General features: G+C 60.5%; 2 protein-coding genes across 3 annotated transcripts in view; one reads left to right on the top strand and one right to left on the bottom strand.

Annotated features, from left to right (window-relative positions):
• AP3D1 (adaptor related protein complex 3 subunit delta 1) overlaps positions 1–18,845 on the top strand; it is a 44,595-nt gene extending 25,750 nt beyond the window's left edge. The window contains exons 6-32 of the mRNA XM_060145721.1: positions 485–614; positions 1,334–1,473; positions 1,577–1,650; positions 2,836–2,885; positions 3,832–3,881; positions 3,975–4,023; positions 5,090–5,235; positions 5,311–5,459; positions 5,536–5,766; positions 6,180–6,411; positions 7,178–7,323; positions 7,767–7,908; positions 8,490–8,561; positions 9,197–9,272; positions 9,605–9,804; positions 10,149–10,222; positions 10,374–10,551; positions 10,879–10,935; positions 11,451–11,549; positions 11,729–11,875; positions 12,096–12,143; positions 12,450–12,639; positions 12,846–12,934; positions 13,016–13,101; positions 13,623–13,744; positions 13,851–13,930; positions 17,699–18,845. Coding sequence (XP_060001704.1) covers positions 485–614; positions 1,334–1,473; positions 1,577–1,650; positions 2,836–2,885; positions 3,832–3,881; positions 3,975–4,023; positions 5,090–5,235; positions 5,311–5,459; positions 5,536–5,766; positions 6,180–6,411; positions 7,178–7,323; positions 7,767–7,908; positions 8,490–8,561; positions 9,197–9,272; positions 9,605–9,804; positions 10,149–10,222; positions 10,374–10,551; positions 10,879–10,935; positions 11,451–11,549; positions 11,729–11,875; positions 12,096–12,143; positions 12,450–12,639; positions 12,846–12,934; positions 13,016–13,101; positions 13,623–13,744; positions 13,851–13,930; positions 17,699–17,794 — 3,153 coding nt within the window. The 3' untranslated portion in view covers positions 17,795–18,845. The remainder of the gene's footprint in view (positions 1–484; positions 615–1,333; positions 1,474–1,576; positions 1,651–2,835; positions 2,886–3,831; positions 3,882–3,974; positions 4,024–5,089; positions 5,236–5,310; positions 5,460–5,535; positions 5,767–6,179; positions 6,412–7,177; positions 7,324–7,766; positions 7,909–8,489; positions 8,562–9,196; positions 9,273–9,604; positions 9,805–10,148; positions 10,223–10,373; positions 10,552–10,878; positions 10,936–11,450; positions 11,550–11,728; positions 11,876–12,095; positions 12,144–12,449; positions 12,640–12,845; positions 12,935–13,015; positions 13,102–13,622; positions 13,745–13,850; positions 13,931–17,698) is intronic.
• A 1,697-nt stretch (positions 18,846–20,542) lies between these two features.
• On the bottom strand, positions 20,543–23,340 carry IZUMO4 (IZUMO family member 4). Of its 2 annotated transcripts, XM_060145720.1 has the most exons (9): positions 23,106–23,340; positions 22,943–23,023; positions 22,755–22,826; positions 22,250–22,276; positions 22,066–22,141; positions 21,871–21,918; positions 21,778–21,792; positions 21,422–21,439; positions 20,543–20,861 (listed from the first exon to the last, which is right to left on the bottom strand). In XM_060145720.1, exons 1-9 carry the CDS (start codon positions 23,317–23,319, stop codon positions 20,771–20,773), a joined length of 642 nt encoding a protein of 213 aa, XP_060001703.1. In that variant the 5' UTR covers positions 23,320–23,340; the 3' UTR covers positions 20,543–20,770. The 2 variants fall into 2 exon arrangements, with proteins under 2 accessions (XP_060001703.1, XP_060001702.1); XM_060145719.1 differs by lacking the exon at positions 20,543–20,861 and having other exon boundaries at positions 21,422–21,792; positions 22,066–22,168; positions 23,106–23,319.
• Between the last annotated feature and the right edge of the window lie 65 nt (positions 23,341–23,405).

Genomic DNA, 23,405 nt, shown 5'->3' with positions numbered 1-23,405 from the left:
GAAGTGTGGAGGGGGCTGAGGCCCGGGCGAGGGGCACTGCTCTGGGGACAGGTCTTGGTGGCCCTAAGAGTCCGAGGCCAGTGTTGACAGGTGGAGGCTCTCTCCAGCGTGACCTTCCATTTGGGGCCCCCCTCCCTCATTCTGTCTCTCAGTGCGCCCCAGTGAGTCCAGGAGGCCGGTCTCAGCCTCCAGAGGGCAAGCTGGGGTCATGGACTCAGGGAGGCAGGTTTCAATTCCGTCCAAGACACTGTTGTGTAATCCCTGGGCTGGGGGCGGGCAGTGGAGTAAACCTGCAGGCCGGTCTCAGAGGCCAGAAGCCAGATGAGCTGGAGAGAGGGTTATCCTCCAGGTGATGGAGGCGAGATGCGGGCAGGTGTGGGAGGGGAGGGGAGGCGAGGGGGGGGGAGCAGGGGGTACGGGAAGGACCGGGGAGGGGTGGGCGCAGTGGTGTCAGCAGGGAGACTGACACCCTCTGCCCCTGCAGATGTCGCACACCAAGCCGTACATCCGGAAGAAGGCTGTGCTGATCATGTACAAGGTGTTCCTGAAGTACCCTGAGTCTCTGCGCCCTGCCTTTCCCCGCCTGAAGGAGAAGCTGGAGGACCCCGATCCCGGTTTGTTGACTTGAGTTAAGAAGGGGCCCGTGTGGGGCCGTGATGCTCCACCAGCATCTGTGAAGGCTTGGTGGAGGGGGGTAACTAGGTCCCAGGACCCCGTCCTAGCCCTCCTCCATAGGGCACCTTCTTACTTTCTGGCACCACGAGATGCCAGGTTCGCTTTCTACTTTCCCGCCAGTCCTGGAATCCGCCGTTTCTCCAAACAGCTCTAGTTTTGTTAGCTGGTGTGGGATTTAGAAACCAAGACCACTGGGTGTGCTTATTTCTGCCAGCTGTCATTGCCTCCAGGCCGTAGCAGACACCACACTCGCTCACTGGGGAGGCCTCTCTGTCCGCATGTTCGCAGTCTCGTGTTTATTCTGCTGCCTTGATTGGCAGTCCCACACCACAGGGTTCACTCCTGCCTCCGCCTGTCCTTTTCTGTAACTCCTTCCGGAGAGACCCCGGGCCATGCAGATGTAAAACAGCTTCTCCAAATCTTTGCTTGTCTCGGGAGAATCTGCTGTGCATCGCAGAGGATCACGGGGTGTGGAGCGTCGTGGTTAGGGTCAGGAGCCGAGGGGCAGGCGAGGCGGGCTGGGGGCATGAGCGGGGGCAGCCCCGGGGGGAGGCGGACAGAGCACCTGGAGTGACTTTGATCCTGCTGGGGACACACCCCGAGGGTCCCGCCTGCTCTGGTGGGCGCCCCCTTGCTGATGGTGTCCCTCGCTTCTCAGGGGTCCAGTCGGCGGCAGTCAACGTCATCTGTGAGCTGGCCAGACGTAACCCCAAGAACTACCTTTCTCTCGCTCCGCTCTTCTTCAAGCTCATGACCTCCTCCACCAACAACTGGGTCCTCATTAAGATTATCAAACTGGCAAGTGTCGCCCCTGGGGTGTCCTGGGCATGCCAGCCAGCAGAGCCCCGGGCTGCCGTCCCATCCCTGCTTCGGGTGACCACTGGCCTCTCTTGTCCCCTAGTTTGGTGCTCTGACTCCCTTGGAGCCAAGGTTGGGTAAAAAGCTGATTGAGCCTCTCACCAACCTGATCCACAGGTAGGGCTTGGGGTGGGCGTGGGAGGGGTGCCCCAAGGAGGGGCGGGTAGAGGGGCACCCAGGCCTGAGGGCCTGCCGCCGCCAGGAGCCGCATCTCTGGGTTCTCCCTTCCTCAGTTTGCAGACAGCACATTCATGACAGGAGGGAGAGGGAATTTCTTGGCGGTCCAGTGGTTAGGACTCTGAGTTCTCACTGCCGAGGTCCCGGGTTCAATCCCTGGTTGGGGAACTAAAGTCTCACAAGCCGTGCAGCACCACCAGAAGTAGACAGACAGATAGATAGATAGGCAGGCAATGGGGATATATTTTAAAAATAATAAAAGGATGGAGAAAGCTGTCCCAGCCAGTCTCTGGTTCACAAGTAGACCTCAGCGGTCTAATTGAAGAGCCCTAGGTGAGTGTGTCACCGCCCAGTTCTGGAATGTTCTAGGAGCTTCTACACGACTTCAGGTGCCTTCAGGTGGTTGAATTGTGGGGGCCAAGCTTCAGGTGCCAGGAGATTCTGCTCCTGGGGTCCCCTGGGAAGTGGCCAAGGGCTTGGGACGTTGCTGATTTTAAACAAATCACCAGTCACCGGGTTTATAGCAGCTGGTGGTTTTCAGAGCATTTACGAGAAGCCATCAGTCCTGTGACCGTTCATGTGGACTGCCTCTGGTGGCCCGTGCTGTCGGGTTTGGGGGATTTGGGCTTGAGAACATCACTGTGAGAATTTCAGAGTGGAGTGGACGTGCCTGGTGCCCACCCTGGTCGTCCTGGGCTGTGCTCACTGTGGCCCTGGACGCCCCCGGGGGATGACATGGGGCACGACTCCGTGTTCTTCCTGCCTGCGCGTGGCCAGGCCTACTCCCTGTCCCAGTGGAGGCGGCCGGCAGGGTCTGGGCTGGAGGAGAGAGGCCTTTGGGGAACTTGGATTCTCTTCATGGGGGTCGCAGAATCAGGTTATTTGTGCGTGGGCTGCAGTGGCGGGAGCATTTCAGTTCGCTTTTGAGGGCTAGAAGGGGTGCTTCCGTCCCTTGGAGGAATCTGATGGCCTCACTGCCGAGGGTGGGGTGTCACCGGCATGGCCTTCAGACCCGAGGCTTCCTGGGCTCCGCATTTCCTCAGAGGTGGTGCCCCCAGGAGTCTCGGTGGGGTGAGCGGGAGGCAGGCGGCCCTGTCTTCTCGGCTCCTATGTTTCCTTCTCTAGCACGTCTGCCATGTCCCTTCTGTACGAGTGTGTCAACACCGTCATCGCAGGTGAGCACCGGGGTGACCTCTTCTGGAGCAGGGAGCTGTCGCCGGCGGGGGAGCTGGTCCCCGGGCCTCACCAGAACCTTGTTCCCGGCTGGGAAGCTGTTTGGCCCGGCCCATCTGCAGCCCCTTTGGAAGTGTCAGCTCAGACACGGTTGCAGCCAGAGCCATTGCCAACCTCGGGCTCCAGTGATAAACACTGCACCCTGGCATCTGCCACACCCACCAGCAAGACCGCTTTTCATGAGCATTTTAAAGCAAATCTCAGGCCGCTTTCCCTGTGGTGTCTTTAGCATAGGACCTACAACCACGAGAGTTCTCGAGAGGGAATCGGCACGTGCTCCCCAAAGGGTCTCGTGGAGTCCGTTAGTTACAATCAGACCGCCTGGTGACTTGTCCCTGCAGCCCAGTTTCCTGTAGATAGGCAGAGGGAGTTGGTGGCCCAAGGGTTCAGCTTCTTGCTGCCTGCCTGTCACTGCCCTAAACTGTCAGATGCTCCTCACAGCCCATGGGCAGCCTTAAGTTCAGTGAAGCCCAGGAAACTGGCCCGGGGTCGACACTCATGACTGCTGTGTGGGCTGTGAGTGTCGCTGAGGGTCAGCGACAGTGAAAGGGAGAGGAAGGGCGAGTGTGGGACTTGGGAGCAGGGCAGGCTGGCCAGAGAGTGGTCCCTGAGTCTGGAAAGGTCCATGGGGAGGACCAAGGTGTGGCAGGATCGCAGATGGCCCTGGTTATGGGCAGAGGGAGTGGGGATGCAGACGGGAGGTAGGCCTGGTCCATTGTGCATTGCAGGGCCAGTGGGTCTCAGCTGAGGGCTGGCCCACAGACCTGCCCTGGACAAGGACTCCTGGTGCCCGGGGCCTGTGGTCTGCTCTCTTGGTCGCAGAGACCCAGCCTGAGGTTCTCACTGGGGCTGGTCACGCAGGGCCCTCACCCCAGTCATTTGTTTCAGTGCTCATCTCGCTGTCGTCTGGCATGCCCAACCATAGTGCCAGCATCCAGGTATGTCATGGGACCAGGGGCTCCTCTCCTAGGCCCCAGGGACTCTGCCATTGGTTTAGAAGATGTGACGGGTGGCATCTCCCCTCTTTACAGCTCTGTGTTCAGAAACTGAGGATATTAATAGAAGACTCCGATCAGAACTGTGAGTTGCTCCCTCTGCAGGTCCTGCAGGCCCTGCGCCCTAGACCTCCGCAAGTGAGGGCTCGTCCCCGCCCGAGAGGAGAGCGAGCCTGGCACGGCTGGCAGATTCCTCCCCGGGTACAGCCCCCTCGTCTGCACGGCGGGCTCCTTCCAGCTGGCATCTCAGGGTGTCGCTCGGCCGTGGCCACTGGAAAGGTCTTTAAACTCGGGCCCACATCCACGGGGAGCTGGGACCCGGTTGCAGGGAGGAGCCGGGGAGGCCAGCGGAAGCACAGTTGAGACATAAAGGGCGAGCTCAGCCCCGGGAGGAGCAGGCTGGGCGTGGAGGAAAGTCCCCGCGGGCATGCTGCAGGCACCCCCGGCGGTTAATCAGATGGGGTGGTGCGTGGGGCTCCTGACGAGCGAGGGGGAGCTGCTGTACGTCTTGCTCGTGTGCCAACTCGTGCACTTCCTTCAGCCGACATGTGCTGTCGAGGGTTCCAGCCAGTCACACGCCCCTGCTGCCAGGACCACGGTGGAGAGGGCTTCTGAGGGCCTGGTCATGTGGGCTGCTCAGTTTTTGGTTTTCGCTTTTTTTTGTTTTTTTTGTCTGCGCCTTGTGGCTGCTGGGATCCTAGTACCCCGACCAGACCAGGGATTGATCCTGGGCCCTTACAGTGGAAGTGTGGAATCCCAACCACTGGACAGCCAGGGAATTAATTCCCTGGCTGCTCATTTTGAATCCAGGTCTGTTTGTTTTGAGAGGAGTTGCCAAACTTTTCCTGGAAAGGGCCAGATAGTAATTCTTGTCAGCTTTGCAGGCTGTGTGGTCTCTGCCACCGTAGCGTAGAAGCCTGCTGGCGGGTGTAGACCACAGGCCTGTCGTGTGCCAGTAACGCTGCCCTGGAGACGGGCTGCGACCTAATCTAGATGACGGTGCGTTGGGCTGCTTGAGGTGGGCAACGAGGTGGGCCTGGTGCCTGTGAGACGTGGGCCGACGGGGTCCAGGTGGTTTGGGGTGGGGCTGCAGGCCCGGCCTCGCTCTCAGAACCTCGTCCACGTCTGAGAGTGCTGCGCTGTCTCTGCAGTGAAGTACCTGGGGCTCCTGGCCATGTCCAAGATCCTGAGGACACACCCCAAGTCCGTACAGGCGCACAAGGATCTTGTCCTGCAGTGCCTGGACGACAAGGACGAGTCCATCCGGCTGCGGGCCCTCGACCTCCTGTACGGCATGGTACGTGCCCACCCTGCCACCTGGCCGCCCCGCCGGCCCGCCCAGCCCCTCCCTCACCAGCCGCCCCCGCTCCAGGTGTCCAAGAAGAACCTGATGGAGATTGTCAAGAAGCTGATGACCCACGTGGACAAGGCCGAGGGCACGACCTACCGCGACGAGCTGCTCACCAAGATCATTGACATCTGCAGCCAGTCCAACTACCAGCACATCACCAACTTCGAGTGGTGCGGCCCGCAGCCCAGCGTGCAGGCGGGTGGGCGGGCAGGCGGGGGCGCTGCCCTCACGGGCTCTGTCCCGCAGGTACATCAGCATCCTGGTGGAGCTGACCCGACTGGAGGGCACCCGCCACGGCCACCTCATCGCCGCCCAGATGCTGGATGTGGCCATCCGCGTGAAGGCCATCCGCCGGTTTGCCGTGTCGCAGATGTCCGCGCTGCTTGACAGCGCCCACCTGGTGGCCAGCAGCACCCAGCGCAGCGGCATCTGCGAGGTGCTCTACGCGGCCGCCTGGATCTGCGGGGAGTTCTCCGAGTGAGTGGGGGCCAGGGACCCCTGCTCCCCAGGGGAAGCGGGTGTGCCCGCCAGACCCCAGTCCTGGCAGCTGCCCCGCCCACCCGCCCACCTCCTCTCTCCCGCCCTCATTGGGCAACAGCTGCTCTCGCGGCGAACGTCTCCCGTCACGGGGAGCGGTGAGAGGTCCACCAGCCGCTGGCCCAGCCTTCCTCCCCTCTTCACTGCTGCAGCCACAGGTCGTCCGTTGCCAAATCCAGGCCGTTGATAGCTTTCCTCTCCTTTTTCTCGACTGCTTTGTGCGGCTGCGCTGTGACTGTCATGCCATTGCTGTGGTTTCTCCCTTCACATCCCCTCCCTCAGCACCTGGCATCGGCCAGCCCTGGCACACAGACCCGCTGGGGCGGCTGCTCACCGGCCCTCCCTGTCCTCAGGCACCTACAGGAGCCCCAGCAGACCCTGGAGGCCATGCTGCGGCCCAAAGTCACCACCCTGCCGGGCCACATCCAAGCCGTGTATGTGCAGAACGTGGTCAAGCTGTACGCAGCCATCCTGCAGCAGAAAGAGCAGGCCGCGGACGCGCAGGCGGCCCAGGAGGTCACGCAGCTCCTAGTGGAGCGGCTGCCCCAGTTTGTGCAGAGCGCGGACCTGGAAGCCCAGGAGCGGGTGAGTGCCGCACGTCAGCACGTCCTCAGGGGGTCGGGTCAGCTCCGGGAGAGCAGCTTGGGCAGGTGTTCTTTTCCTGGCTCCCCCGCACTCGGCCTGGGGGGGTGGGCAGATCTGAAGCCACCGTGCTGGGGAGGCCCTGGGTCGGTGGGTGGGAGACTGAGCGAACGGGAGACAGTGTGAGGGTATGTGGTCAACCCGAGAGGGAAGCCTCAGAGGTGACCGCGGTCCTGGAGGGCGCTGGCCGGGAGGGTGGAGGAGAGCTGGTTGGACGAGAGTTTGGCATGGCATTTGGGCATCGGTGGCCTAGGAGCCCGCCTCTTGGCTCTGTGGTGACGTGGGGCTCTCAGTTACCCAGACCCCGCACCGGCGCTCAGTGGGCCCCGGCGGCCTCTGCGGTCATGGGCGGGTGTGTGACGTGCGCCTGTCTGCTGGCCGAGGGTCAGCTGCACTCTTGGGGGCCGTGTGAAGGTGCCCTGGTGGCTGGCGCCGCTGCTCGCTGGGGCGGTTGCCTTGTGGGGCGGTGCTCAATCCACCCCCAACCCCTTGTCTCATCTGGGAGCCCTTTTGTGTCCTCGTGAAGGAGACAGCAGCTGGGCTGGCCTCCTGGCTGGCCCGGTCAGCGGTTCCTCGTGGTGTGTTCTGCAAGTCCTCAGCAGGGGTCTGGCTGGGCGTCTGCACGGTTTGAGCAATGCCCTGCGGGGGCTGAGTGGCCTTCACAGCCAGGCCTCCGTAACTCCTTCCTGACTCATCCACGGCCCCCCAGGCATCCTGCATCTTGCAGCTGGTCAAACACGTCCAGAAGCTTCAGGCCAGGGATGTGCCAGTGGCAGAAGAAGTGAGTGCGCTCTTTGCTGGGGAGCTGAACCCGGTGGCTCCCAAGGCACAGAAGAAGGTTCCGGTCCCCGAAGGGTGAGCTGTGTTCTGTCCACGTCAGAGGACACAGACACGGGGTGGCATAAGGGCCCGTGGGAGCAGAACCACAGCCCGGACCTGCTGTCCAGACGGGCGAGGTGGAGGGGTCTGGGAGGAAGGTCCCGTGAGGCCCCAGTCGCCTGTGGACGGGACAGACCCTTCTCACACAGACCGTAGGCACGGCACTCACTACTTCTCCTGCGGCCCTGCTGCCCCACCCCTGGGAAGCAGGTTGGCTGGTAGTTGTCGCCCACAAACCCTGCGGGCAGCGTGAGAACGGGGGAGGCGGGCTGCCCAGGCTCCAGGGTCCCTGGTCTGCCTTGCCCACTGTGACCTTGGGCCGCTGCCCAGCCTTCATATCCTTGTCTCCAAGGGGGCGGCAGCGCCCAGGGCCAGGCATGCAGGCTGGAGCCACCGTGTGATCTCACTGTGTCCTGCAGCCTGGACCTGGACGCCTGGATCAATGAGCCGCTCTCGGACAGTGAGTCTGAGGATGAGAAGCCCAAGGCCATCTTCCACGACGAGGAGCCACGGCACGCCAAGCAGCGGCCGCCCGAGGCGGACGAGCAGGAACTGGCCCGGGTGAGGCGGGGCGGGCCTGGGCCGCGCATGGTCAGGTCTGGGCTTGGGTCCACTGTCCGGTGGGCAGCGCTGAGCCCACCTTCGACTTTGGGTGGGGGTTCTCGTTGAGACCAGGAGTGGCCTCTTGAGCCAGGAGCTCCCTAGGGAGACCGTGGGGCCCGAGCATGCTCAGGCCCTGGGGTGCCCGGCATGCTGCGCCTGCCTGCTGCCTGCGCTTGTGGGTGCGGGGCCTCAGGGTGTCGTGCAGAATGGAGAAGCAAGGCGTGCTGCGTCCCCCGCTCCCCCGCCGGCCTTCCTCGCCCGGCCTGCCCCCCACCCGAGGCCCTACCCCAGAGCACGCGGTCTCTCCGACCCCCGCCTGTGCAGCTCCTGGGTTGTCCCTCCTGCCGCCTGCCTGTCTCCCACCTGCTCTTTCCCACCGCCGGCCTCTGTCTCCTGGTGGTCAAAGGCCAACAGTGAAAGTGGCGAGGGGTCCCGGCCCCCTTGGGTCTGGCGCGTGGAGGAGGCCCCCACCTTGGGAGCATGCGAGGGTGAGGGCTCCGTGTACCCGCTGACGTGTGCGCTGCATCCTGTTCCCTCAGCGCCGCGAGGCCCGGAAGCAGGAGCAGGCCAACAACCCATTCTACATCAAGAGTTCCCCGTCCCCCCAAAAGGTGAGGCCGGCCTGCTCGTCCTTGAGACACGCTCCCACGGGGCCCATCCGCTCTCTGTCCACGGCCTGTGCGGGGCTGTCAGCAAGTCCACGGGCAGGACCGTGAGGGGCTCCCGACACCAACAGCTGGGGAGTGAGTCCTGCATGGGCGAGGTCAGGCTCCTTTGCCTTGGTGGGAGGGGAGGGGGCGCAAGGGGACCTGGGGTCCTGCCTGGAGCCACCTCCTTCATCTGTACCCTCCACGCTGCAGACCCGTCATCCGTGTTGGGCTCCCCTGGGGACATGTGGCTCCACGGGGCGGGTGCTGCGTGGTTTCCTTGATCCTGGGATTTCTGGGTCACCCCTCTGAGGGGCTGCAGACTGTCCCCCGCTGGCACCTGTGTGTCGGGCTTGCTGATTCCAGCCGTCCTGGGGGCGGGAAGCACTATGTCACCATGGTTCCAAGCCTGCACTGTTTTTCCGACTTGGAAAAAAAAAAGATTCAGGTGCAAAAAATGGAGGTCTTGCGCCGCATCCTGTACTCGTCCCCACTGGCACCCCACCCCCGTCTTTGTGACCCCTTGCTCTGGGGCGTCGGCGCATCACGCTGGGCCCGCCGCCCTGCCCATTGACGGGGCCTCAGTGTCTCCTCTCCAGCGGTACCAGGACGCGCCAGGTGTGGACCACATTCCCGTGGTGCAGATTGACCTCTCGGTGCCCTTGAAGGTGCCAGGCAAGTGTGTGCCCAGTGGCACGGGTGACGGGGACCTCACGCCAGGTGCAGGCACCGCCTCGGGCCTGCGCTCCAGCCCTGCCCTGCACCCCGTGCTGCATCCTCGTCCCAGCAGGCACGGGTGCACGCCACGGCCCCCAGGTTCAGCCCCACACCCCTCACCGCCCAGGGGCCCCCATCTGCGTCTCGGTAGCCAGAGGGCATTGCCCAGCATCCCCTTCCCCCAGGCATGGGTCTCGGGGCTGTGGGTGAACCAGGTGGCAGCAGGGTGCTGGCCGGGTGGGACGTGTCCACGGCTCTGGGCTGAGTGCCGCATGTGCACCTGTCGGCAGGGATGCCCATGTCAGACCAGTACGTGAAGCTGGAGGAAGAACGGCGGCACCGGCAGAGGCTGGAGAAGGACAAGAGAAAGAGGAAGAAGAGGGAGCGGGAGAGGCGGGGTGCCCGGCGCCACACCTCACTGCACACGGAGAGCGACGAGGACATCACCCCCGCCCAGCGTGTGGACATCGTCACCGAGGAGATGCCCGAGGTCAGCCGCGGGCTTGCGTGTCGGGTGGGCGCCCTTCCCCGAGGTGGGCTCCGCCCTGGCGTGGGCCTGCCCATCGCTGCTGCCTCCATGGCACGGGGCAGCCTCAGCCAGCTGTGCCCTGTGTACTGGGAGCAGGCGGCCCCTGCACTCCTGGCCCATTACCTGTGTTGAGTTTGCTGCCCGCGCTGAGCGCCAGGCCCCAGATCAGACTCCCTCGTGGGTGTGGACCTGGTGGCCCGTTTCTGAGAAGGGAGATGGGGGCCCTGTGGACCCGTAAAGGCTTGGCGGGGTCAGGGGCCGGATGGGTTGATCTGGATGGACGCAGGGCTTCTCTCCCCCCTCAGAACGCCCTGCCCAGCGACGAGGACGACAAAGACCCCAACGACCCCTACAGGGCCCTGGACATCGACTTGGACAAGTGAGTGCTGGGACTGAGACCTGGGCAGCTGCCCCGTGGGGCTGGACGCGGCCTGGGCTCCCCATGGCCTGGTTCCTCTCTCTGTTCTCTGTTCATTGCACAGAGGGGGAGCGGCCTTGTCACGGGCCACGCCTCCTGTGACCACCCCCAGGCCCCTAGCCGACAGTGAGAAGCTGCCCGTCCAGAAACACAGAGATACTGAGACTTCCAAGTCCCCGGAGAGACAGGACGTCACTGTCGTGGAAAAGAAGAGCAAGAAGCCCAAGAGGAAGGAGAAGAAGCAGAAGGAGAAAGAGCGAGAGAAGAAGAAGAAGAAAGAGGCGGAGAAGGTGAGAGGCCAGGCAGCATGTCACGTTGGGCGGGGCGGGCCCGGGTTGCCAGCCGTCCCTCTTCCATTACGTGTGTGTCACACGTGTGGAGGGGGGCTCCTACACAACCGTCACGCACGGCTCGTGGGCCTTGCCGCAGAGCAGCGTGATTCCGCCTGGCCACGTGGTCCTGGCGGGCGCTCGGTTCTGTGGTGGTAGCGCTGGACATGCCCCCAGCTCCCTGCACATTCGGGTCCTGCGGGGCCGCAGTGGCTTGTGCCTGGCGGAGCCACTGTGCCCTCTCGGGGCTGCTGCTCTGGCCAAAGGCACGTGTTCCTGTGGTTTCAGGGTGTGGACTTAGACTTCTGGCTGTCCACCACGCCGCCTGCTGCCACCCCGGCCCCGGTAAGAGCCTGCTAGTGACCCGTGCTGGCCCCGAGTGTCCCTCGGTGGACACCTGTGCTTTTTGGCCTTGGAAACGTCAGGGTGCCACCTCGGTGCCCTGCCCTGGCGGTGGAGGAGGTGGGGGACCCTCAGGCAGAAGCCCGGTCTGGGCCGGCTCGGTTCTGTGCCCAAGGTCTCGCCCAGGCAGTGGCTGCGTGGCTGGCCCTCGGCGCAGGGCCCGGGCCCCCAGAGCCAGGCAGCGCTCCTGAGCGACCGCTTTGTGTTAGTGGCTGGGGCCTGGTGGCTCTGGGGTCTCCAGCCGTGACCCCGGTCAGTGCCAGCCGGCCACAGGCCGGGCCTCCTTTTCCCTCTGCTGGCCACCGGCACTTACTGGGGGCCACATGTCTGTCTGCGTGCTGACAACTGGCGTGTGGAGGGAGGTTCGTCACTGCGGGGTGTCCCGGACCAGGGCAGGTCAGGGCTGAGGGCGCAGGCCACCCCATCCTGGGCGCCAGCTGCCACCCGGCTTCCTGCAGGAGGAGCCTGACGTGAACGCCGCGGTCACTGCCCCTAAGGAGGAGCCCAGGGGAGAGGAGCAGGACGCCGGTGAGGACGCGGAGCAGGACCTTGAGAAGGTGTGGGGCGCGCTGTGCAGGAGCCGGGCTGGGGGAGGTGCTAGCCTGCCACCGGGTCCCACCGAGCGGGCCACTGGGGCCTCCTGTCGCTGTGCTTATGGGGTTCTGCTTCCACACGGCTCCATGGGCTGTGACTCGCACAGGAGCATGGGCTTGACCTGAGCCCTTTTCTGTCTCGGAAGCCTTCCGAGCAGAAGAAGAAGAAACACAAGAAGGACAAGGGGGAGCGCTCCAAAGACAAGAAGAGACCCAAGAAGAGGGCGCCTCCGAGGGAAGGGGACGCCGAGCCCGTGCAGAACGGCGCGCTCCGTGAGGAGCCCCTCCCGGTGAGGGTGCTTCCCGAGCACGTTGGGAGCGGGCTGTGGGCGTTGCACCCTCCCTGCGGTCCTCCCGGCCCTGCCAGTGTCAGGAGCCCCGGGGTGTAGACTCATGTTGTCCGGGACCCGCGGGGGTCCCTAGTGTTTCCTGCCGGAGGCACCTGGCAGCTCCCAACGTCAGCCCCAGGTCCTCACCGCCTAAAGCTGAAATGTTTCTCTTTTGTTCCAGCCCATGTCTAGCTACTCTCTCCTGGCTGAAAATTCTTACATCAAAATGGTGAGCCACGTGGGGGTTACGGGTGGTGGGGCTGGGCGGGCTCAGGGCTCTTGTTTCTGGATGTGCAGGGCGTGCAGCGGAGCCGGGTGGCCGGCGAGGCCTGCTCACTGTGGGTCGGGAACAGCTGACAGTCGCGGACAGAGCTGGAACTCGGGTGCTTGTGCGAGGGCTCAGGACGTTCCCTTGTTTGCACGTTCATGCGCTGGGAGAGCGGATGGTGCCCACACTCTCCCAGGCCCTCGTCTAGGCCCACGGGGGTCCCTGGTGGGCTCCCCTGCCCCGCCGACCCCGGGCCTTGCTCTGCAGACGTACGACGTGCAGGGCAGCCTGCAGAAGGACAGCCAGGTCACGGTGTCCATGGTCCTGGAGAACCAGAGCAGCAGCTTCCTCAAGAACATGGAGCTCAACGTGCTGGACTCACTCAATGCCCGACTGGCCCGGCCAGAGGGCTCCTCGGTCCACGACGGTGTCCCCGTGCCTTTCCAGCTGCCCCCTGGTGAGTGGCGCCCAGGAGCCCCTGGATCCTGTCATCTGGTGCCCTCTCAGGGCTGAGCCTGGCTTCCCTGACCAAGGCAGGCAGCACTGAGGACAGACCCAGGCCAGGCTTGCATCCCTGCCACCTGCCCAGGTGGCTGCACCCCCATCTGCCACCCCAGGCCGTGCCCCGTGCTGCTTCTCAGGTACGTTTCTCGCCCTCTCCAGGCATCTCCAACGAAGCCCAGTTTGTGTTCACCATTCAGAGCATCGTCACGGCGCAGAAGCTCAAAGGGACCCTGTCTTTCATCGCCAAGGTACCTAGTGGGGGAGGGGGTGCACCCTGAGGGTCAGCTGCGTGCCCCGCCCCCACCCACCCTGTGCCCCTGCTCCTGCAGAATGACGAAGGTTCCACCCATGAGAAGCTGGACTTCAAGCTACACTTCACCTGCACCTCGTACTTGGTCACCACGCCATGCTACAGGTGCGCCACCCTCCCGCCCACCCCTGGCTCCCCACTTCTGTGCCATGGGAAGCTCTCCATGCGGTCACATTGGCAGCGTCCTCTGACCCAAGACGAGGATGTGCACGGAGTGTTGGGTGACCGGCTTGTGGTTGGCGCAGAACGCCCAGCACGTCTGCCGGGCCAGCCAGCTCGGGCGCCTGACTCTCAGCACAGGCCTGGCGGCCCTAACGCTGGACGTCCGAGCCCAGAGTGTAGGCAGGGCTAGCCCTCTTGAGGCCCCTCTCCGTGGCCGTCTCCCCGTGTCCTCACATGCTCGCCCATCCCTGCACGTCTGTATCCTCATTTCCTGTTCCCACAGGGACCCTGGTCACGTTAGATTAGGGCCCTGTCTCCAAGTGCAGTCGTGTCCTAGGGACACAGTTCAGCTCTTGACTTCCTACCCATAAAGGACGCGCCCCACCCCCTGGGCTGGGGTCTCTGCCTGCCCTGCTGCAGGGGAGCCCCCTGTTGTTCCCCCCCATTCTGTGTCCTTCCCACAGTGACGCGTTTGCCAAGTTGTTGGAGTCCGGGGACCTGAGCATGAGCTCAGTCAAGGTTGATGGCATTAGTATGTCCTTCCAGAACCTTCTGGCAAAGATCTGTTTTCACCACCATTTTTCCGGTAAGACTGGACGTGCCAACAGATGGCTCGGCCCTCTTCCCGTACCTGTGACTGTCCCCTGCCGCCAGGGGCTGGCCCAGCCTCACCCCCAGGCCCTCTGTTGCAGTCGTGGAGCGGGTGGACTCCTGCGCCTCCATGTACAGCCGTTCCATCCAGGGCCACCACGTCTGCCTCCTGGTGAAGAAGGTGAGCCCCATGGGAGGGCCCCAGCCAGGCCTGTCCACCCCTCGCCGCTGTGCCTCCTTGAGCCTGTGTTTGTGAGGAGTGTCGGCCTTTCCTTTTGTCCATCTGGCCTTGGCATCAGGGCACTAGTGCATTCCCTCCTCTCGCATTTCCCGGAAGAGATTGCGTGTAGTCAGTATTCCTTCTTGCACATTATGTAGAATTTGCCAAGGAAATCGTTTGGGGGTTTCTTTTTTGGGGGGGGGTTCTTTTTTGAAAAGTTTTTATCTACGAGTTCAGTTTCTTTTTTTGATAGTTGTAAGACTTATTGCTTTCTCTGTTTCTTATTGGGTGATTTTTGGTAGTTCGTAGTTTTCAAAGAATAGGTCTGTTTCATCCAAGTTACGGAGCTGATGGTGTGTCAAGTCATCCAGTTCTCTTCATGTCCTTTTAGTGTCTGAGGGCTCAGTGGTGATTATTTTTCATTCCTGATGTTGGTGATTGGTGTCTTCTCTCATTTTTCTTGGTGTCTTGGTTATCCTGGCCCTATTCCCTCTCTGTCCTGGCCAGAAGTCTTACTTATCCATTTTGTTGATCTTTTAAAAGATCAATTTGATAACCAATCTTTTTAAAAGTTAGGGACTTCCCTGGCAGTGCAGTGGTTAGGACTCCGTGCTTCCACTGCCGGGGGCCCGGGTTTGATCCCTGGCGTGGTGCGGCCAAAAAAAAGTTAATGTTTCTTTAAACAATAAATTGTATTGAGTTCTGCTGCATATGTCCTTACTTCTGCCTGCCTTGGGTTTATTTTGCTCATTTGTGGTTTCTTAAGGTGAAAACTTAGACCAAAACCTGTCTCTTCTTCTTTTTTTTTTTAATATTTCTTTGTTTGTTCGTTTATTTACTTACTTATTTTTGACTCGAGCCAGGTCTTTAGTTGCCACACGCGGACTTCTTCGTTGTGGCATGTAAATCTTTAGTTGCGGCATGCGGGATCTAGTTCCCCAACCGGGGATCGAACCCGGGCCCCCTGCATTGGGAACTGCACCACCAGGGAAGTCCGAGACCTGTCTCTTCTAATAAAGGTTTTAGTGTTATAAAATTTTCTCTAAGTACTGTTTTGGATGAACTGCACACATTTTTATGATTCATTTTAATTTCTATACAGTTCAAAATACTTTCTATCACTCCTTCCTCTCTGACCCTTGGATTACTTAGAAGTATGTTAATTTCCAAGCATTTAGAAAGTTTCCTGTTGCTTTTTGGTTACTGATTTCTAGTTTGACTTTTCAGGCCTTTGAAATGTGCTGAGGCTTGCGCTCTGGCCCAGGATGTGGTCATTCTGGGTGGATATTCCATAGGTGCCTGGAAGCATGTTATACCTGTCACCTAGATCCTGCTGGTTGATGGCGTTTTCCTTTTCTTCTGGATCCTTGCAGATTGCAGATTTTCTTCTGGGCCTTGATGAGTGAGCAAGGAGCATGAGGCCAGTGGTGGTCAGTTGGTCTGCTCCCCCAGTTTGTCAGGCTTTACTCCATGTGTGGGAGCCCTGTTGTTGGCTGTGTGGACCGTTAGAATTGTGGGATCTTGGCAAGGGACCCTCTCATCAGTGGGTGTGCTCCTCTCTGTCCTGGGCTGTGTTCTTTTCTCTGAAGGCTACCTTGTCTGGTATCAGTACAGGCACTCCTGCTCTCATTTGATGGGTGCTTACGTGGTATGTCTTTTGCTATGAACCTGCCTTTATCCTGTTTGGATAAGAATTCCTTGTGCATGCTGTAGAGTTCGGGTCACGTGTCCTTATTCATCCTGTCAATCTTTGTCTTTCACTTGTCATGTTTAGACCATTTGTGCTTAAAGTATTACTGATTCATTGGGGTTTGTCCCACATTTTGTTTTTTCCCTGTGTTTTTCGTTCCTCTTCTTCCTATTCCCACTTTCTGTGGCGTATGTGAGCATTACAGTATCCCATGTTTATATGTTGGCTGTGTTGTTGATGGTCTCCGTGTATCTGCTTGGGGGGCTCGAGGGATTACATTACACACTTGGTGTGCACAGTCTACTTGGAACTCAGGCGGAATGTAAAAAGCTCACACCCTCTCGGTCCCTTGACCCTCCCTTCTCATGGGCAGTTGTCTTAGGTTTTGCCTTTGCAGACGTTGAAGACGCCTTACGCCACGTTACAGCTTTACAGATTTCAGAGAACTCGGGGTGTAGGTGGGGGTGGGAGGGGGTGAGATAGCCTCTTGTGCTCACCCACGTGTCTACCATTTCTGTCGCTTTCATTCCTCACGTTCCACCCTTCTGGCTCATTTTCCTCTGTCTGAAGAACAACTTTTTAGATCAGGTCTATTGGATGTGTATTCTCTTAGTTTTCCTTCATCTGATTATTCTTTATTTCAGTATTCCTCAAGGCTATTTTTGCTGGGTATGAAATTCTGGCTTTGTTGGTCTTTTCACTCAGTACCTCAAAAATAGGCCATTTCCCCCTTTTTAAAAAAAAAAAAAAGGAAATATTTACTTATTTGGCTGCGCCAGGTCTTAGTTGCAGCATGCAGGATCTTTTTAGTTGCAGCATGAGGGATCTGTGGTTGCGGCATGCGGGATCTAGTTCCCTGACCAGGGATCGAACCCGGGCCCCCTGCATCGGGAGCACAGAGTCTTAGCCACTGGACCACCAGGGAAGGCCCTAGGCCATTTCCTTTTGGTGTCTGTGGTTTCTGACAAGGAACATTTTACTTTTACTGGGGAATGCATCGTTTTCCTCTGGCTATTTTAGGTTTTTCTTTGTCTTCAGTTTTCAGCAGTTTGTGATGTGTCCGGGCATTGACTTCCTTGGGTTTATGTTAACTGTGTGGAGTCTGCCGAACTTGCTGAATCTGTGCGTTTATGTCTTTTGCACAACTTGGAAGTTTTCAGCTATGATTTAAATACCTCTTCAGCACTGCATTCTTTGTCCCCTCCTTCCGGGACCCCTGTGATGTGAATCTCAGACCTTTTGTTACTCTGCCCACCCTACTCCACCTCCGACTCCTTTCTGCTCTCTGTTCAGCTTGGATTATTTCCATTAATCTCTTGTCTGGGTCATTGACTCTTCTGTCATGTCCATTCTGTTGTTGAGCCCACCCAGTGAGCTTTTCATCTTGGCTGTTGTATTCAGGTCTAGAAGTTCCACTGGGTTGATCTTGACTCTTCCATTCCTTTGCTGAGATGTTGTGTTTTCTTGTGTGCTTCAGGAGTGTATGTGGTTGGTGATGGGAGGTTCTCCTAGTAGCTACTTCAAAGCCTGTTAGGTGATTCCAACATCCACCTCTTCTCGGTGGGCGTTTGTTGATTGTCTTTTCCACGTGAGCTGAGATTTCCCCGGTCTTGCGGTGCCAAGTGATTTTGGACTATATCCTGGACACTTCGAATAGGAGGAGACCCTGGGCCTTCCTTACACCCTGTGGAGAGCGTTGACACATAGGTTCCAGCTGCAGGATGTCTGGTCCCACGCCCTCCGGTTTTCACAGCCTTCCTCTCTGCACAGCTGCCTCCTGCGTGCCCGTGGGGCCGGGCCGGGTGGGGCTGTGTGTCCTCTGCAGGGCTGGCATTGCTGCCTCTGCTGCGCTCTGCCAGAGCGTCCATCCTGGGCCCCTGGGAGACAGCAGGGCACGGTGCACCTGCTCCTTCTTGCCTGGAGCCCCTCCTTTTGATTGTGAAAGCACCCGGGCATAGGAGAGCATTTGTAAAAGTTGGAGGTACTTGGGAGTCGCAGGGTGGCGTCTCAAGGCACTGGCCGTTATTTCCCCGTTTCAGGGTGAGAAGTCGGTGTCGGTGGATGGGAAGTGCAGCGATTCAACGCTGCTGAGCAACGTGCTGGAGGAGATGAAGGAAACGCTGGCCAAATGCTGAGCTTGCCGCCCGCCATGGGGAGGGCTCGCGGGGAGGGCGGCCAAGTGCCGGGTTTCTCCTCTGTCGCAAGGACTGGGTGCAGCCGGGCGATAACCCAGTCCACCGTCATCCACTGTGTAGACACTGAGGTTTATGTTGCGTTGATTTATCCTGTCATCTTTTTTACTTTGCCCTCACTGCTCTCTCTGGCGAGAAGCCCCCTTCCACTCCCCAGGCCAGCAGGGACTTCTGTAGCCGGAGCGGACTGTGCACGTGGCCACAGGAGCTGCCCGAGGGTGGGGGTGACCGCCATCCAGGCCGGTTCCTGGTGGGGACCAGACGGGGTGGCGCGTCCCGCTTCTGTCAAGCCATCCAAGTCCCATGAGTCCCCAGATGCCCTGCCCACTGGCAGCTGGGGGGTGAAGAACAGGCTAGCTACTCAGGCGACATTCCTGTTCATCCCTGACGCCAAGGGTCACGTCCTCCCCGCAGGACACATGGTGGGAGAGGGTCGTGCAGGCTCTCGTCCATCACATCCCGTTCATCCCACCACCGTGTTCGTGTGTCCGCTGAGCGGGGGGTGCCCAGCGGGGATCCCGGACCTCACTGGCTTCCGTGCCCAGTCAGGTGTTGGGGTGAGCGGTGGAGAGCTGCGACTCTGGCCCCTCTGCTCATCACTGGACTCTGCAGGTCTGTGCCTGCACGTGCGGAAGGGCCTAGTCCTGGGCTCCGCAGCCCTGATGGCGAAGCACGTGTGTCCAGGGGCGGCTGGGCCCCTGAAATGCACCTCAGGGGCAGGGAGGGGGGACCCCAGCCCACCCCCGTGAGACGGAACTTTCCTCAGAAATGACAGTCCTCGATGACGTTTTAACTTTTCCTTTTGATGAAAACTGTCACTTTAGCATGTAGAGTAACCTATTACAGAATCCTGTGCAGTGATTCTAGAATCTCGAAATGTATGATGTGTTATATAAGAATTTATTTGCTATCGACATTCCCGTATAAAGGAGAGACATATCACGCTGCTGTAATGATTCTGTGTCAAGATGATCCAATAAACTTGCAAAACAGACGTTCACCTGTTGGGTCTCTGGCCCATGACAGTGTATGCCCCCCAGCCAGGGGATTCTGACCCACTGTGCGGGTCAGCACACAGCCCCTGAAATGCTCGTGGTCCGAGGGGGGCTGCAGGGCACCCTCATGGAGGTTGCAGTGTGCGGGGGGAGCCCTTGCCCTCCTGCCATGCACCCCTCGGCCCCTCGGGAGGGGACGTGGTCCTCACGTCATCCAGGCCCCTGGGCTCTGGTGGTAATGAGGAGCCACCTGACACCCCCCCACACGGGATTCTGAGGCGTCCACCGATCTCCCTCCTTTTACTAGGGAACCCCATTCGTAAGTGGTATGCAGGGTGAGCAGAAACATTACTAAAATAAAGTTTAAGTTAGGTAAACGCTTGTACATGCACGTGCACACACACCCTCATTTCTAATCTTCGAAGTGCCTAGTGAGAAAAGGGCAGGGTTAGGAGTCCAGACACACGTGTACAGACCCCGGGGCCCCAGGAATCAGTAGGAACAGATGCTGGAAGGAAGGCCGTGTTGCTGTTGTACGGTTCTTTTGTTTCGTTTTGTTTTTTCTTTTTTTTAATTTTATATTTTATTTTTGGCTGTGTTGGGTCTTTGTTGCTGGGTGCAGGTTTTTTCTAGTTGCGGTGCGCAGGCTTCTCATTGCAGTGGCTTCTCGTTGTGGAGCACAGGCTCTAGGCGCGTGGGCTTCAGTAGTTGTGGCACGCAGGCTCAGTAGTTGTGGTTTGCGGGCTCTAGAGCGCAGGCTCAGTAGTTGTGGCGCATGGGCTTAGTTGCTCCGTGGCATGTGGGATCTTCCCGGACCAGGACTCGAACCCGTGTCCCCTGCATTGGCAGGCGGATTCTTAACCGCTGCGCCACCAGGGAAATCCCCTGCTGCTGTTTTAATTCTCAAGGTTTCATATGGCTTCACTGATGCCATGTGTACAGAGGACTGTGTCAGCAGAGCCCAAATCAACTCCAACCTGAATCCAAAACGTGGGCAGGTGCGGAGCCCCGCACGGAAGCCCCCTCCGGCAGCGGGTGGGGAGAGAGGCCTCAGGTGGCCCCCGGGTGGTCATTGGCCTGGCCTGCCCTGCTCCAGCTCGTGGACCCCGCACAGGTCCCGGGGCGTTGGAGCATCCCTTTGGAGTTTCCCACTCACCGTTCCCCTGATCTCAACATTCCTGGGCAGGCAGAGACCAGTGTTCTGTCAGTGAGCCCTTGGAAGGAAGGCGCCACGCCAGGCAGGGGACCCCTTAGCTGGGGGAAGGGATCGTCGGCTGACCAGGCTGGGAAGGGCCAGCCCTGGAGCCAGACAACTGCTGGGCTCACCATGGCATCCACAGGCACAGAGGCACCTCCCGTCTGCTGGATGGATGTTGAGCCCTGGGTCACAGTTTGGGTCTGTCCCCTCATGACCCATGTTGGGTGTTTTCTCGAAACTAAGAAGCCAAGTGGTGGGCACAGCAGTTCCTGTGCCTCGGCTGAAATGCAGCCGATGTGGTAGGAGCCCCAAGATACACCGATGCTGGCCTTGGCTTTCACCAAACCGCCTCCTTTCGTGTCATCAAAAGAACCAGTTGCCCTGAAGGCTGATTGCCGTGCGCGCCTGGGAAGCCCCGCAGCCCAGCCCTGTAGGCCAAGGTCGCACCTCGCCTGGGGCCCCAGCCCGGAGCCCCAACAAGGACTACTTCGGGATGAGAAATGTCAGGGATATTTAATCATTCCCTCAAACAGCTGTGATCCTGCCGCTATATACAAACCCATCTACCTCCCTTCCCGTCCTCCCAGCCCCAGCCCGGCCCAGCCCGGGCTCCGAGCCGGGTGGAGCACCCAGGCAGCAGCAGGCCTGCTCCACAGCGCCAGGCTGAGGTGGTCCAGCGGAGGCCCCGCACCATGGCGGGGGCGGGTCTGGCTGGCCTGGCCGCCCTCAGTGCTGTATCAGGCACTTGGAGGCGTTTTCCAGAGTCAGGTTGGCCAGGTGCGAGGACTCCAGACACCTGAAGCTTGGTGATATCAAGCTGCAAGGAGACGTGGGTGCCCCAGTCCTTCTTCCCCTCCCACACCTTGCTCTCCCTGGTGGGGTTTTGCTGGAGGCCTGGGCCCCTCGTCCCAGCTGGGCATGTGACAGGGCTGCAGACAGACCCTCAAGCTGAACTCGGAGGCCTTTCCTGTTCTCACATCCCTAGGACAGCAGTGGGGTCACGCCCTACACTCCCACGACTAGGGCTGCGAAGGCAGCAATGGTGGGGGGGCATGGGGTTCTGATCTCTGGCTTAGGCACAACTCCTGCCCCTGGAGTCCACCCATGTCCCTGCGGCCTACCCCCACTGGGTCACTCAAAAGGCTGGAGTGGTTCTGTGTGTCCAGGCTAGGGGCAGGAGGAGCTCATGTTTATTCATGGAGTGATGGCATGGGCGGGGTTGCAGAGGTGATGTCCACATGTCCCAGGTGCAGAGAGGGAGCCCTGCCCGGCTGCACCCACCCCATCCAACACCCCTGCCCTCCCCCACTGACCGGGACAACCCCACGCCACACACCCCCGCTCCAGGAGGACGGGCCTTGTTGGGGGGGGGCTTACCTTGTGTTGGTGTTCTGTCTGAAAGAGACAACGGGGCCCCAGTTAGCTCTGAGCTTTGGGGCTGAGGCTGTGCCTGTGGCCCTGAGGTGCCTCCACTGGAGCACGCCTCCACCAGGGGGCGCCCTCCCCAGCTCCGACCACAGCCTGCCACCAGCCTGGGGCAGGGGTAGAACCAGACTCTGGGGACCACTTAACCGGGATGTGCCCCCTCGTGCCAGACGAGCTCAGAGACCCTGGGAGGTAGAGGCTGGGCCCGCCACACCGAGGGCAGGTGCTGCCTTCTGTGGCTGCCCCGGCGCATACTCACCCACGAGGACGCACATGCACACTGCCTTTGCGGAGCGGGAACTACTTACTTGCTCCAGTTATTTCTACAACGACAGCAGGACTTTAGTCAGGGCCAAGCGGCCTTGATCGGGGTCTCCCCGAGCCAAGCTGCCCTGACTCACATGTGCTGGAGGAGGCCCTGCACTGCTGCCTTCCACTCTGCCGACGACCTGCGGGGACATGGGGTGTGGAGGGGGGCGCGGCCCACATTCACGGGCCAGGTGGGGGGCTTCCATTCCCTGCCTGGGTGATGAGGGGACCCTCCAGGGAGAGCCTTGGACCCCAGGGGCAGGGGGCCGCCCGCATCTGAGCCCTACTCGCAGCTGTAGCCAAAGCAGACGACGTGTGAGTTCGTGCAGTTGGTGCAGGAGATGGTCTCGTACTGGAAGATGCCTGTAACACACCAGAGGCGGCCGCACCCTACCCTCACCCTCAGCTTCTGGGGCCCCGAGCTGCCGCCACTGCCGCCACACCCCATAACCGGGACAGAGGCTCACTCACCGCAGTGACGCTGACAGTCGATGCGGCCTGTGGGGGGACGAGAGCACAGCCGGCGCCTTCTTAGCAGGCCTGTCCTGTCCCCCGCTCTCTCCCCCTCCCAGGCTGCCCAAGGCTCAGGGCCTGTCCGTTGGCCACTTAGGTGGGCCCCAGCCTGGGATGGGGCAAAGCACGGGGGAGGGCAGCCGCAAGACTCTTGAGGCCTCCAGGGACCCGTTGGGGGGAGGTAGCAGGGACGGGTGGGATTTATCCTTCAAGGCCCTCCTGTTGGTGCCCACTGGATGAAAAGGGCCCCCCTCAGGGTGTGGCCCTTCTCCCCCGTTTCTGCCCTTTCTGAGTTCTGACACCTGGCTGCACCAGGCCAGACGCCCTATTCACATTACTCCAGTCTCACCACGACCTGGCCGGGACCCCAGGCCTGGAAGGAGACTGAAATACTCGCGTGGCCCTGGGTCCTCAGACCCTGGGCAGCAGCACCCTCCCTCCCCCACAGCCCTCGTTTGCTCACTTTCGATGATGGCTTTCTGGATGAGGTGCACCTGCTCCCGGAAGATAGCTCGCAGCTCGTTGGGAAAATACCCTGATGGCGGGAAGGCAAGGGGTGGGGGGTCACGCACAGTTGGCGGGCGGACCTGAGGTGTCCTGGGGCGGGTGGGCTCTGCCTCAGTTCCCCATGCGCGGCGGTCGCCCTCTTACCAGGGAAATACAGCTTCCCCTGGTACAGTTGATCCATTCTCTGGTACACGACGTTCGCCACTTGGTTCAGCTTCTCCCAGGCTGGGGACGGCAAGAGGAGGCGTGTGAGCGGGCCGGGGCCTGACTGGGCCGGGGGTGATCCCGGGCGGGGCCCCGCACTCACTGATCTCCGCGGGGATGGCCAGGTGCAGCTCCTTCATTGTGTCCTGGCTCCAGTCAGTGAGCAGCGAGCCCGACACGGGGATGTCGCCCACCCACCAGGACTTGAGGTTCACGTGATGGCGGTAGAAGGAGAACTTCTCCGAGAAGTTGCCGTGGCAGTGCAAGCAGCCGCGGGCCAGCGCCGCTGTCAGGGCCAGGCACAGCAGCAGCGCCATGGCCCGCCCCCGCCCGCCGCCGGCCAACCGACGGCGCCTCCCGTGCCACGCCCCTCCGCCGCGCACCAACCAACGGTGTCTCCTGC

The sequence above is a fragment of the Lagenorhynchus albirostris genome, chromosome 3, assembly GCF_949774975.1.
Source record: "Lagenorhynchus albirostris chromosome 3, mLagAlb1.1, whole genome shotgun sequence".
Taxonomy (NCBI): Eukaryota; Metazoa; Chordata; class Mammalia; order Artiodactyla; family Delphinidae; genus Lagenorhynchus; species Lagenorhynchus albirostris.
Note: the sequence above shows the minus strand (reverse complement) of the source record. Positions and strands in the feature narration are given on the sequence as shown.